At 35.9% G+C, this 13,836-nt stretch overlaps 3 protein-coding genes across 4 annotated transcripts; 2 read left to right on the top strand and 1 right to left on the bottom strand.

Annotated features, from left to right (window-relative positions):
• Positions 1-30: 30 nt before the first annotated feature.
• Positions 31-2,248, bottom strand: LOC132785593 (TBC1 domain family member 22B). The gene is made up of 6 exons (XM_060791747.1): positions 1,812-2,248; positions 1,526-1,739; positions 1,245-1,413; positions 652-1,183; positions 337-560; positions 31-277 (listed from the first exon to the last, which is right to left on the bottom strand). The coding sequence occupies exons 1-6, from the start codon at positions 2,188-2,190 to the stop codon at positions 143-145; spliced, it is 1,653 nt and encodes a 550-aa protein (XP_060647730.1). The 5' UTR covers positions 2,191-2,248; the 3' UTR covers positions 31-142.
• A 219-nt stretch (positions 2,249-2,467) lies between these two features.
• Positions 2,468-6,185, top strand: LOC132785590 (uncharacterized). The gene is made up of 6 exons (XM_060791742.1): positions 2,468-2,949; positions 3,018-3,201; positions 3,270-4,638; positions 4,694-4,898; positions 4,954-5,126; positions 5,191-6,185. The coding sequence occupies exons 1-6, from the start codon at positions 2,826-2,828 to the stop codon at positions 6,091-6,093; spliced, it is 2,958 nt and encodes a 985-aa protein (XP_060647725.1). The 5' UTR covers positions 2,468-2,825; the 3' UTR covers positions 6,094-6,185.
• Positions 6,186-6,642: 457 nt separating this feature from the next.
• LOC132785600 (CCR4-NOT transcription complex subunit 3) lies at positions 6,643-12,813 on the top strand. 2 transcript variants are annotated; one of them, XM_060791754.1, is made up of 2 exons: positions 6,643-7,405; positions 8,071-12,813. In XM_060791754.1, the coding sequence occupies exon 2, from the start codon at positions 8,706-8,708 to the stop codon at positions 9,675-9,677; it is 972 nt and encodes a 323-aa protein (XP_060647737.1). In that variant the 5' UTR covers positions 6,643-7,405; positions 8,071-8,705; the 3' UTR covers positions 9,678-12,813. The 2 variants fall into 2 exon arrangements, with proteins under 2 accessions (XP_060647737.1, XP_060647738.1); XM_060791755.1 differs by having other exon boundaries at positions 6,643-7,419.
• The last annotated feature ends 1,023 nt before the right edge of the window (positions 12,814-13,836 follow it).

The following is a 13,836-nucleotide window of genomic DNA, read 5'->3' as shown; positions in this document are numbered from 1 at the left end:
AAACAAAAATAAGCTAATAACAAATGTGTATATAATATAATATATATATGCGTTTATGTTTATGTATATGTTTAGACCGCACAATAGTAAATTAATTTATATGTTACGTATTGTTTATGTATCATTTTTGTCAGCTCTTGTGTCAACTCTTCATCTCCAGATGCTTGGGAGCGTCTGCATAGGTAAACTTCAAGCGGAACGCCTCAGCGAGTAGTACATTGATTTGGCGATCAGACCAATTATGGGTTGGCAGATTTTGTAGCAGCAACATGAGACCCTATGTGAATGATACACAAATTATATATTGCAAATAAGACTTGAAAGTCGAGAGTATACCTGGAAATCATTCTGTTGCATCAATTGGTCTTTCCAGTGCAACAAAAATGCCGCACACACGTACAAATGGAAAAGCGCAAATCCATCTGATTCAGCCAGATATGTATCCCACAATCGGATTGTGCAATGCAGGGGCAGTTCGCGTGTTAGTAAATTGTTCATCCAACGGAATGAGAATTGCAAATAGTCAACGCCATGTGTCTGCAAATGACGATGTAGATTGACTGTAAAGCAAATAAAATAAATTATTTATAATGGCGAGTGCACAAATATATTGGATCATTCTCAGGTGGGCTTAAAGGTTCTCCATCTTACCATCTATGCGTTGTATTAGATCCTTGAGCTGATTAACCTTCTCTTGTATGCCGAGTTGTGCAAATATATAGTTATCTTGTATGCAGTCCAAAAACTTGGACAAACACCAAAACGAATCAGCTTCAATAATGTTACGAGTCTCCTCTGGCAGCTGTGACATGTTGTATTTCTCTAGATCTGTGTTGGGTGACAGCACCTCCTGCAGAAAGACAATGAAGAAAGGCGTAACCAAATCATTGATGCCCTGCACATAACCAGACGCTGGATGTCGTATGGCCCAAATGAAGAGGACCCGCTCGAACATTTCCTGTACAAGCTGTTGCTGGAAGAGTGGTATTTGTGGATTCATGCGAGGCACATCGATATGTATCTGGCGATAGGTGTCCTGCTGCGTCTCGTCCTGACTGTCCACCCTGAAGTAGTTATGTCTCAAGTCCTGATACCCTTGCCGCTTGCTCTCAAGCACAGCATTTCGACGCTCGCCAGATGGGGGTAAATATTTCGACAATAAACGCCAGCTTACTGCGCGCATCTGTAAAGAAAGTAAGACTTTACAATTCACTTACAGTCCTCATGTGAAGATGATAGCTCACCTTTCGAGGCACACCTGACCAGCTGAGCTTCTTGAGTGCTACCAAATCGAGTTGTGGCGAGTTGAGCAACAGTTGAAACTTCTCAATTTTCGTCTCATATTCACCGTCCTGCGAATTGGAGCTGATTTTTTGCAGCTGTGGTCGTCCAGGATAGTTCCGCAAACGAGATCTGGAATGCATAAATTGCACGGAATATTTTATGTAATAAAAAAGGTTGATGACAATGTGTTTACCAAAATGCTGTTTACACAACTTGCAAAAGGCTATTGACTTTATCGCACCTGTTTTCATTTGTGTCTTGAGAAGATCTACGTTCTTCTTCCTTGTTGATATCTTCGACTATGCTGCCACCGGCTGCTGTTAATTGGTCATTATTGCTATGACTACCATCACTGGCCTCATGATTTGTGACGTGGTTTTGATTGATGCGCGAATGCGTCTCAATCACATTAAGCGCCACCGACTGTGAAACTTGACGCGATATGCTCGCTGCATCTGTACAAACGAAAATATAATATTGATAGTTATCTATCAGTCAGGCACTTGTGATTATCATTATTAATTTACCTCCAGCTTCTGAAGCAGCAGCTTCGGTGCTGTTTATAATGCAAAACTCGTCATCACCCGTATCCCAGGCATCGCTTACCGACTGTTGATAGTCACGAAACGTGGATACCATGCCGAAACCGTTGCCACGATCACGATGCACTGCACCCGCAGCGCAATTTTTACTGTTTGTATTGTAAAGAATATCGCGTTTTGGACTCGGACGTCCGGGCACTGCGCGGCCACTGTTCTTCCAAAATGATGTAGAATTTGCAATTATAATCGTTGACGACTTGGCTTCAATTGCTGAGCTGTGTGTTGCTGCACTTTCTTCAGTGCTTGTTGGTATTGCTGCAATTTTAGATTTTTCTTCAGTTTGTCCTACATAATTATTGTCCATAATAAATATCGAAGTCCGATGTCAGTGTCAGCGTCATTGCATCTGCAACAGTGTGACCGAATCATAGAGAGCTATGAAGCGCTGCTTCCAAAATGCTGTATTTCAATATTTTACTATTTCTGAAGTCTGGTCATATTCCTCAGATTATCACAATTAGCAGTATTGTCGAAGGCGTATTTTTAATTAAAGCTATGTGATTTTAAAAATACAAATATTAGAAAAATATCAAGATCTTTAAAATAACGTATTCTAATAAAAATAGTAAAACTTTTTCTCTAATAATAATAATAATTGTATCAAATTTAATGCCAAAACAAGATAAATTGGCAACACTGACAGTGACTGTTACTTTTGATAAATTCTCTAGCGTTACTGCCCAACTATAAAGAATGAGGAAAATACTAATTAGTTCATAAACTTAAATGTCAAATTTTTATATGGAAGTTCACATTGTTCGCTGTGCTTTGGTTCATAAAGTTTGTTTCTTAATTTTCAGTCCTTTGGTCACATTGCTTCACATCAAAGCGAGTGTTATTTAGAGTGTGATAAGGAATTAAATTTCATTATTCTTTGTAAAATTGCGTATCAAACTATGCTCCAAATTAGTCTGAACGCATAAAAGTGCCAGCCAAAAGATGCAAAAGCAAGAGGAGATCTCATCTCGCCTTAAGCAGATCTTCGACTTATTCCTGCGAGAAAACTTTGTAATGACCGACAATGTTTACTTTGAAAAGCTCATATCACACTTGCAGGGTAAAGGTAAGTGTGTTTGCGAGCGGAAGTATGTGCAACAGGCGGCCACTCTAACTGCATCTCTTCTTATATAGAGAATGCTCTCGTTCTTCAAAAACCGTTTGTCATCGAATGGGTGGACAAGTGCCTCACATTGATCTGCGATGATTTTCACAAAGTCCATCCAAGAGTTATATCGTTCACATTCAATGTGATCAGTTTTATGGCCTCCAATGAATGGATGCTTGTTCGTCTCCGCGAATTGGACATCTTGCAACGGTAGGTGGTAACAATTACTTCAATTGACTAATACTGTAATCAAAGTATTAATCAGCGATTCATTGTAGGCTTATGGCTTTCATGCGGAGCAATGAACACGACTTTAGTCCATCAATAAAACTCAGCGGCATACGTGTCATGAAGGCAGTTAATAACTACAGCGTTGGTTTGGCCTTTCATCGTTTGAAACGCGCCTGGGCTCTGCTGATCCAATACAGCAACAACGAACACACGCTCTATGTGGTACGTGAGGCGCGACAGATCCTCTATGAGATGTTGTACAAGTTTTGCGACAAGATGCACGATCAGGCTGTTACCCTGGAGATTCTGGCCGAGATTATGCGGCCAATACAGGACAACGTCTATATTACCGATCATATCAATGACAGCGCTGGCGGAGAAGATCAACGCATACACGTTAGTGTGGATGACAACGAGTTGTTGCACAAAGTGTCATCGACAGTGGATCTACTGTGTTACATTCTACAGCAGACTCTGGTAAGCGAGGAACGCACTAAAATTGTTGGCCTTTTACGGGATCATCATAATTTGGAGTTGAACATTTGGAAGCTGGTCGAGATGACGCACAACACTTACTTCACGGAGAAGATGCTAAATACTTTGTGTAGCTATCACTTTGCCCTGCTTGTGCACGAGAAAATACTGAATCCTGAATGCGCTGAGCCGCCTGAGCAATTTACCGAGTTTGGTTTATCGTTTTTCAATCTCATGAAATTTTGTATTCAACGTTGTGATGGCGTCAACTTTGTCAAAATGGCTGAATTGCATCATATATTATGGAAAAAGCTTGGTAAACGTGCCCCCAAAGAAATCATCATACAAGACGAGCGCGTTACATTTGAGAATCAATTGATTTGCTTTCACATGTTACCGCTGCTCTTCTCCATGAAGTTTGCTATGAAAATGGCTGATGAATCCAAAAGCGAACTCTTCGATACATATATCATGAAACTGCTGGTTATGTCCTGTGAGCAAACATTGCGTCTATGCTACAGTATGCGAGATGCATTCATCACGCCCGAGGGGCATGCCAATATTAGTTTGTTCACACCAGAGTTAGCGCGGAAGAGTGTGCATAGCATTCTCTCACTGGAGCATATTCTGGACAGAGAGCAGGCAATCACAGTCTGCCAGGCGTTGCTTTACGCATTACGTGAGGTAGTGGCACTAAGCGATGCGAGCAAGCCAATGGATCCAGAGGATTGTCATGGTGCAAGTACATCAAATAACTACTACGAAATTTATCCGAGAGGTGCTGAGGCCATTGTCAACGATCCCAAAGTATTGCATTCCGTTATTGTCGGTTTACGAACGTTGATTGAACGATTCAAGATCACGTGGAAGGAGTCGGTGGAAACCATTGGCCTCGTCAATTGCTTGGCCTATGTCCTGGAGAACTGTAACATGGATTCAACTGTAGGTACATGGATCGATTTAGCTATCTTGAGTTTTATGACATTTATTCTTACAGTGCACCGTGCAAGCACTAAAGTTAGTCCAACTCGCCGTAGAGCATTTTCTGTCGCCTAACATGGCACTACTCGTGGATAATTTACAAGGTTCCGCTTTGGTTTGCCTGGGCCCAATTATTGTAAAACGCATGCACGACACGACCTGGGAGGTGCGTGACTCAGCTTTGGAATTGGCCATCTCTATTGCCAGCATATCTCGCATAAGTAAGTGAAGGTACAGCTTTATTTGGCACAGCTTTATTTGGATGATTTATTGTAGAATTTCCTGCTTTTCAACGATTCTTAATTGATGTCAAAATACCACCCATTGTTTACGAAATGGCCAAGCATGATAGTGAGCCTTATGTGCGTGCTTCCGCCTATAAATGCTTGTCTAAGATGGTGCCCATCAATGCACTCTGGGAAAATGGGCTAAGCCAATTGGATTTAGTGGTAACTATTGTGATTTCAACTATTTATTTTTACTCCAAATAAACCAAAAATATCTTAATTACAGGATCATTTGCTCTTCGTTCTATATAGAGAAAATGAGGATGTGGTGCGTTCTGAGGCGATTTTAACGCTGTCCAAGATCTACGATCACCGAAAGATACCCAGTAAATATAAGAACACGCTTTTTTCAACACTCAACTATTGCGTGGTTGGCGATCATCATTGGGAGGTGAAAGTGAATGCCTTATGCTTTTGGCGCATGGAATTTCAACGACAACTTAAGAATCAGGGTATGATTGATGGTATCTTTCCCAGCGTCACATTTTCTAAGGAACATAAAAAGATTGTTACCCTAACGGAACGTGAGATCAAACTTCGTGTTGCCAAAGTTCTGGCAGAGGTTCAACAATATGGCTACTATGGAATCGTGCTTAAATGTCTTCGAGATGAGTATGCAATTGAGGTGCTAAAAGTCATTGTTACTGGCATAAAAGCTATGAATCAAAAGCTAAATGAATATGATTTCGAGATTATATTAAATGATATTGAGACGTTATCACCGTCAACAAGTAATAAGGAAACCTTTACCACTTCCAATACTTCCGATCGGCAAATGTCAATTGATCATAATGACGATCTTCCTTTAATAAATGAGGAACAGTCAAATGAAGTCATAGATTCCATATTAAATGCTCAGGATATGCACCTTTTGGAGAAAACATTCGAGTCACAAATGCAAATCAATCATGAAGAAACACAGAATCGTCACATTGATGAATTCTATTACAAACAGTTTGCTGTCTCTGTTCGCGACTGGAGGGCGGAAGTTGCCAAAATTAACTTGGATCAATTAGTCGTGCAACAAGAGGAGTGGTTCGACTGCAGAGATAATTTGGTATGCCTTTTGGATGACATTCTAAATGCTTTAAAACGTGATGATAATTGTGCGGTTTCCGATTGTTATTGATTAAGTGAAAGCCTAGTGAAATTGTAAGAACAAACTGTTTCCTTCTAAAAAAAAATAAAAATTTTTTACCACATATAAAATAACAGAAACTGCAATGCGAATTATATTTTTTATCTGTATGGAATTATAATAATAATGTTAAGTTTTTTAACATATATTTTGATAAATTCTTTTAAATTCGATTAATTAGTTAGATATCGAGTTTTCGAGTTCTACATTTAAACACATCCATATGTATGGCTGTATATATATGAAAAATATAACGCATAGAACATCTGCGGGTTTTAAATACTTTTCACCACAATAATTTTTTTTTAGCCTAGATACACTTCCGCTCTTCATAAAAATAGGAAAATCAATCGATTCAGAGGACCATGTAAAGTTTAAAAACATTTCAATTCTTATATGTATTTTTTCGAATACATCTTAGTGTAAAGTGTGGCCAGCAAATTAAAAGTAGAGTAGGTTAGTATATCATTGACATTAAATAGTATATTTTGAAATTCGTCTTGCGGTCACTCTATGGAACAACCCGTCAGTCATGGTGGAAAATTCGAGAAGAGCGTACCTATGCGCACGTTTATGCAAGGAAGAAGAAAGTTGAATATTGATTAAAATTTCTGCAAAAAAAAATATATATATATATGTAATTATATATTGTAAATGTCTTTAATTTAAGTGATATAATTCAAATATTTGTGTAAAGTTTAATATTTTAATACACGTCAAAGTACGAGTGAAGGTACGAACACTGAGAAAATTAATAGTAAAAAAAGCACCAACAATACAAAAGCAAAAGTTTTCTTGTGTGTGGCATTACCAGCGGTCGTCGGTACTTTGCGAGACTAAAATAAATAAAAAATTAAACCAAACCGAATCAGTTAGTGTGATTTTTTTGAGCCTTCGTCTGTGAGGAGAAAGCTTTAAGCGGAATCCCTTAAGCAAGCATCCCGTCGCCATTTTGAAAGTGATTTTACATACAAATAAAATACATAACCATAAAAAATACAAAAAAAAAACAAAAACAATCATATTTCTGTAAAGAATATCAATCGCAAATTTTAATTGGATCTGGAAGCAGTGAAAACAAGGCAGCTTTTGAAGTAAATGCAAATTATTTGTAATAATCAGTATAACAAAGTGGCAAAAAAACCCCCCGCAGCTGAAGAGTGAGCAATCAATAACTGCGACATAGATACATACAGTCGTCTTCTTTACTCCTATACTGCATACAAAAAACGCTGTGTGTGAGGAAGAAAGACTGCTGGCAAACCAACAGCAGCAGCAACAAAAACAACATTGGTGCGAAAAGGTTTACAACTCAAAGTAAGTCGTAATTGCATTAGTATTGTGTATATACAAATGTGTGCATGTGTGTTGATTCATTAATTCAGGTATATATATGTAAAATAACATATACTTTTTTTTTACATATATAAAACGTTTTTATATATATATACACTAAGCAGAAAAAGTCTGCGTACAAACTTAACGCGCAACTTTGATGTTAAATAAAAATAGTTGTATTGAAGATATTGGCTTCATTTTTTTTTTAAATTAACAACATATCTATTATGAAAAATTATAACCAGTCTCATATTTTTATATATATATATGTATATATATTATATACGTGACACGTACAAGTGTGTATATATAATCTATGTATATATATAATTTACGTGACACGTTTTATGGGCAAGTAGTTATTGCGTACTATATCTAATTCGAAATACTCAAAAAAAAAAAAAATTCGGATTCGGTAAAATAGAGATAATATAATTAAAAATAATATTACATTCAGGAATTAAGTGTAAGCAATTGTTGGTGCAAAATGGAGCGCACATTGAATAAACACACATGCATGCTAATTTTGAATGTCTTAGGAATAAGGTTACATATTTATGCGGTTATTTACATTTGGTATAATTTTTATTTTTGGTATTGTTATTTCCTTCTATTTTAAATGTTCTTTAGGACCCGGGCCAGGCTTGGATTAAGCATAGGCGATAAGGCAAGAAAAAAGAGCGAACAAGAAGTAAATTTGAAAATTAGAGCTAAGGAGGATAGCCTAATAAAAAGAGATAATTCAACAGACTGATAAACAATACATAAAGTTAAACTAAATAAAGTATATAACTCAAATTGTACATAAACGAAACACAAATCGAACCTCAGCAGCAGGTACAACAACAAAAGACAGCCGCCCGATTACCACTAGAGAGGAAACAGACACCATCGTCCCCGATAACTAGAAAGGCGGCTGAGTCAATAAAAACGACAACGGTTTGCAGAAGGTGACGGTATCGGAGTAGCAGGTTCGAGTTTGTTATCGATAATAAACAAAATTGATTTTAAGTGCGTGTGATATTTAACGTTAAGCATTAATTTAGCGAATAACCAAAAACAAAAAGGCAAAAAAGCAGAAATTTTATGAAGCAGATCGAAAGAATAGGAAGATAAATAGAGAGAGAGAGAACGTGAAAGTGAAAAGAAAAAAGATTGCGCGCTTTAGGTAAAGCTCATATTAGTTTGAAGACGTAAACGAAGCAAGGAGAGAAACAGAGAAGTAGTGTGGAAAACATTGGAGTCGCAGAAAACAAGAAATTACTATGACATACTCGCACAATAGTGTAAGAAACAACATTAAAATGACAACAGCATCAACAACAAAGTCAATACGCTTGAAAAAAGGCGCAACGACTCCACCCCCAGCCCCAGCCCCCGTTTCACCAACATCATCAATAGAAGGAGCTACAACAGTAGCAACAACACCAACACCCTCGGAAACTGCACATTCCAACAGTATTGCCAGCAGTACAAACTTCATCAACAACAATCACCACTTCCATCAGCAGCAAGTTTTGAGCATTTCGCCCACACTTTGCTCCCCAACGATCACCCCGAACAATCGCACCCAGCAAAGGCTGCACTCTCAGTCCGCAGGCGCTAGTAATCAACGGACTCGTCAGCAGCAGCAACGGCAGTCGCCTCAGCAGATGAGCGGTGGTGGTGGAGGAGGATTTTTTTTTGCCAACAACTGTAAGCGAAATGGTGGCAACGGCGGTGGTCGATCGCCACAACAGGCAACAACGACATTGGTGCGCCAATCTCCCGCAACCATTTTGGGTGGTGGTTTCTCACCGACATCAGGCGCAGGAGCAGGTGTTTTGGCTGGAGGTTCAGCGCGCAAGCAGCGTAGGAGTCCAACGACAACTACTGCAGCAGCAACAGCAGGAAGCGTAAACAGTTTTGGTGCTGGCGGAAAGATCTCGCCACAACACCATCTCATACCCACCGCACTAACGCATTTTGCGGGCAGCAAGTGCTTTGATGCACCGGCACCAACGGCGCTGCCCAAGCCACCGCAACATTGGACGCTAACCAAATCGGAAGAAAAGCTGGTGTCCAGCAGCGCTGGTCCCACATTGCAGAGCCTGTTGCGCGGTGAGCGATGCAGTGCATCCAAGTTGCACCTCAATAACAGCACTGGTGGCGGTTACGTGGTGAAGTCATCGAAACGTAACCTACTCGATGATTTTGATACGCACAACCTCAAATTATTGCTAAATGTGCAGTCGTAACGCAGGAGCATGAGTAGGCAAAAGAACCAATAATAACAGCCGAAGCGATATAACCGATAAACGATACGTGAGCATGGAACACCCAGATGACCCTGTAAATGACTAGCAAAACAAAATTAAAAAGAAAAAAAATAAAAATAAAAAAAAAAAAAAAACAATAAAAAATCAAAAATATAAAAATTGTAAAAACTAAAAAAAAGTCTTAAAAAAGATCCAATCATCAAAACTGAAAATTTGAACTTTTTTAAACAAAACATAAAAACAATAATAATAAAAAAATGAGTAAATGTTTGTGATCTCAAATGTATCATAAAACAGCCTCAAACATTGAGAAGCTAAAAAATAAACAAAACGAAAAATTCAAAATTAAAAAAACGTAAACAAATGGAAAAAACTTGAAAAAAATTGTCCTTACACTAACAACTACAACGATAAAACTACAATTTCACACAACAGACAGACAGAGAGTTACACAACAAAAAGGTGCAAAATTCTCCAAAGGCAAAGAATAAACCTTTAAAAAAAAAATTTAAATTAACTTCAATTTGCAAACTTTGAGAATGGCCAATCGACAAATGAACAAAGGAAAACCTAAAAGGAGTGATGCAGAAAGGACGTTTGGCTAGAAAAAAGAGAAGAATGTGATGGATTTAAAGAACAGGATGCAAAATCTATATGTATGTATAACGGATACTTCACAACTGAACATTGTTTTATAAACGTGATACGCAAATAGACTTGAAAATGTAATTAATAAGTAAAATTATAAATATGTATGATGTATTTATGAGTAATTAAAACGACGCTAGAAGCGCTACATAAGTACACCTTATGTTTACTTATATTTCCCCAAGCGGACAAAATGTGCAACGTACCTTAAAACAAAAAAACACAAAACAAAAAAAGAAAGCAAGTAAATTAAAAACTGTTGAGAGATGAGCACACAGATGAGTCAAAGCAGAAGAGAGAAATTTTCGACAAATAGAGAAATAAAACAAGAAAACAACTTTAATTATAATAATAACAACCATTAATAACGATACACATTAAATAATACCACCCACCAATTCACAAAAGACTAATTCAACTTATAACAAAGGAAAGATGGAAAAAGGAAAAAACTCAACGACAAACTCAACGCTGCAATAAACAGCGCAAAATGCATTCAACTTGAATACAAATATAAACTAAAAACAGAAAAAAACCTTAAACTAAAAATAAATAATTAAAAAAAAAAGAACAACTCAATGGCCTCTCTACCTTAAGATATCACATAGATAAACGCATACCAACCAACACACTTATAAATATAGCATAAACTTCCATTATTTTTAGTTTTTAAAACAAACTTTGTAAAAAAAAGAATGAGTTGAAAGACACATATATGCAAAAATGGCTTTAAATTCTAATTGTAATTATAATTTAAACATTCTTGAATTGTAAATACTTTAACAGTAAACATAATAAACAAATACAAAAAAATCATCAAAAATCATACAAATTCAAGAAAAGTCAAGAAAACCAATTGTGAAAATTTGTTGCAATCCCCACAAAACGCTTTATATAAGAGTTAAAATGACGACAATGATAATAAGAATAGAGTTAGAGAGGAACGAGAAAAGAGGTATATTATAAAGTAAAGATGAAGAAACTACTACTTTTTATGTGACACTGTTCGTTGATGCTCATAAATTAAAACTAACAAAACAAGAAACACTTGAACCCAGTACCTTATTTTCATTATTAGCATTTAATATTAATTGTTAATAATTAATATGTATGTAAATTATTTAAGTAAACTTCCCTAGCCATGCCCCTCACTACACAAAACAAAAATATCCAAAGTTATTGTATTTTGCGTAATAATTGTATACAAAAAAAAAAAATACCAACAACAGAAAAAAGAGTCGCAGCGTGAGTTTTGTTGTTATTTGTTTTTCTTTTTGTTGCCATGTGAATTGGCTCCTTGCGTGATAAGCCAAAAAAAAAACTAAAAGATAAAAAAGAAGGAAGCACTTTTTGAGTTTTAACCATTTTACATACAAAAACAAACAACAAAATAAAAAATGTTTATTTTAATTTCTGATACAGCTATATTTTACAAAACATAAGAATGATAACATTAAACAAAATGTGAACATTATGATGATAATGATGTTAGATTTTAATGTTAAAAAGCCAAAAAAGTCATGCACTACTGTTTAGGTTTACTTGAGAGCAAGTTGTCATATATTGGTAGCTTTAAAGCTTGTATCCTTCAAGTTACTATGCAAACACTCATACACATACATGTACCATACATACACATACACTAAACTTCTAAGAGTATTTTATGAAAAAACAACAGTTCGAGCAGTGCTCGAGATCAGCCAACAAAAAAAAAAAACGAAGGTAATCCCTTAATCACATACATACGAAAAGCAAAAGCAAGATTAAAAAAGAACACCTTGGGAACTTGCCACGTAGAATTTTGCATTTTTTTAAGAGTGTAAGCTATAAAAAAAAGAAGAAAATCACATTTGTTACTTGACGTCAATTTAAGTAAAACGTACATTTGATAAAAAAAAAAAAAACAAAAATAAGATCCAACCAAAAGCATATGCAAAATTCAATACAAGTAAACACAAAATAATAAACAAAACATTTATTCAAAAAAATCCAAAGGGCGCAAATAATATTTTTTTCAATTGCCTTCAAGTTGGCAGCTGCTTTTTGGCTTTGATAACTTTTTAAAACACCAATCAGTACAAATTAATTTCCATTTTAAAGTTCGGGGACATTAAGAGCCTTCCCCAAAAGCAAGGCCTGCAGCTCGATTTGAAGACAAATGAAAAATCACACCAACAACTTAAAAGCGTAAAACAATTCATATTCTGTTGTATTTTTATGACGTTTAAAACCCTAAACAAGAAACGTAATATTGTATTTGGAGTTCGAATATTATTTTTACAATTTTTAAGCAGAGATTTGTCGTTCTTACTATTTACATACATACATATAAATGTTTTTTTTTTTTATTTCTCCAATGATCTAGTTTACAATTAAATTTGCAATTTTTTGTGATACTTTGCTATATAATTTTAAATCTGGTTTATAAATGTATTTAAAATCAAAAAAAAAAAAAAATGAAAGACAACCTACTTAAAGATTTCACAATTACCCTAAATGAACCAGACACAATTTGAATTATAAAAGAAAACGACGACATCAGTAAAAGCAATATTGAAATTGTGTTAAAATCAACAAATATTTTGAGAAAAAAGAAAACGAGAACAACCCAACCAACAAAACAATAGAAAAAATAAACAATTGTACACGGCTTTCATAAAGTAATTTATTGAAGCTTTGTATAATTACCAAAAAAATATTATTGTGTTATTATTCGCTTTGCACAATATTTTCAGCATGGGCCACAAAAAGGAAAATACTTTTGTATGCTTACGGGGTAGATACTCAGACGGATTCTACTGCATAGCACTTACAATATACAAATCGAGGGGTCCGTACATGCGTTATGTACGCACATGTTTTAGGTTTTGATTTGGATCGCAGAATACATTGCATTTAATATGAATGTGTGTGTTTATGCATACATATGTATGTGTATTATGAATTCGTCGCTCATTCAGCGCTTTGAAATATTCAAATGTACGTACATATATTTTTGCCTTGCGCTCAACGCTGAAAAATGCTTATACAGCAGATTAACTACATAGCCCCGTATGCCTATTCTATAATGAAGAGAACATTTTGTAGACATTGTAGAATATTCTACAAGCACTCTTTTGCTTTTGGTGGTAAACACTGTACTCACCAGCCACGAACTATTGAACAATATTACACGGAGCTACATATATGGTAAACCTATGAATTAAGACAGAAGAAGCCGAACAATCCAGTAATCTAAATCGAATTTCCAATAACTGTTTTCTTCGTTGTTGAATACCCTATGTCGCTACTTAGCATTTACGGATGCGGCTTGGATCGAAGGTTATGCAAACTAAATTAAATTTCGACTTAAGAGGTAAGTGGGTAATACCCTCAGCTCGGCTCAGTGTCATTCAAAATAAAAATAAAAAACCTAAGCCTTTACTATTCAAACACACATATTAAGAAATGTATATATAAATTTATGTATGTATTTATGTATTTGTTATGA

The sequence above is a fragment of the Drosophila nasuta genome, chromosome 2R (genome assembly GCF_023558535.2).
Source record: "Drosophila nasuta strain 15112-1781.00 chromosome 2R, ASM2355853v1, whole genome shotgun sequence".
Taxonomy (NCBI): Eukaryota; Metazoa; Arthropoda; class Insecta; order Diptera; family Drosophilidae; genus Drosophila; species Drosophila nasuta.
This window is presented reverse-complemented; position numbering and strand designations above follow the sequence as displayed.

Coding starts and splice junctions, on each gene's coding strand:
- LOC132785593 (XM_060791747.1), bottom strand. CDS start 2,190: ATGGACAATAATTATGTAGGACAAACTGAAGAAAAATCTAAAATTGCA. Junction 1,740..1,811: donor TGCTGCTTCAGAAGCTGGAG/GTAAATTAATAA, acceptor TCGTTTGTACAG/ATGCAGCGAGCATATCGCGT. Junction 1,184..1,244: donor GGTCAGGTGTGCCTCGAAAG/GTGAGCTATCAT, acceptor CTTTCTTTACAG/ATGCGCGCAGTAAGCTGGCG.
- LOC132785590 (XM_060791742.1), top strand. CDS start 2,826: ATGCAAAAGCAAGAGGAGATCTCATCTCGCCTTAAGCAGATCTTCGAC. Junction 3,202..3,269: donor GAATTGGACATCTTGCAACG/GTAGGTGGTAAC, acceptor GATTCATTGTAG/GCTTATGGCTTTCATGCGGA. Junction 4,899..4,953: donor TGCCAGCATATCTCGCATAA/GTAAGTGAAGGT, acceptor GATTTATTGTAG/AATTTCCTGCTTTTCAACGA.
- LOC132785600 (XM_060791754.1), top strand. CDS start 8,706: ATGACATACTCGCACAATAGTGTAAGAAACAACATTAAAATGACAACA.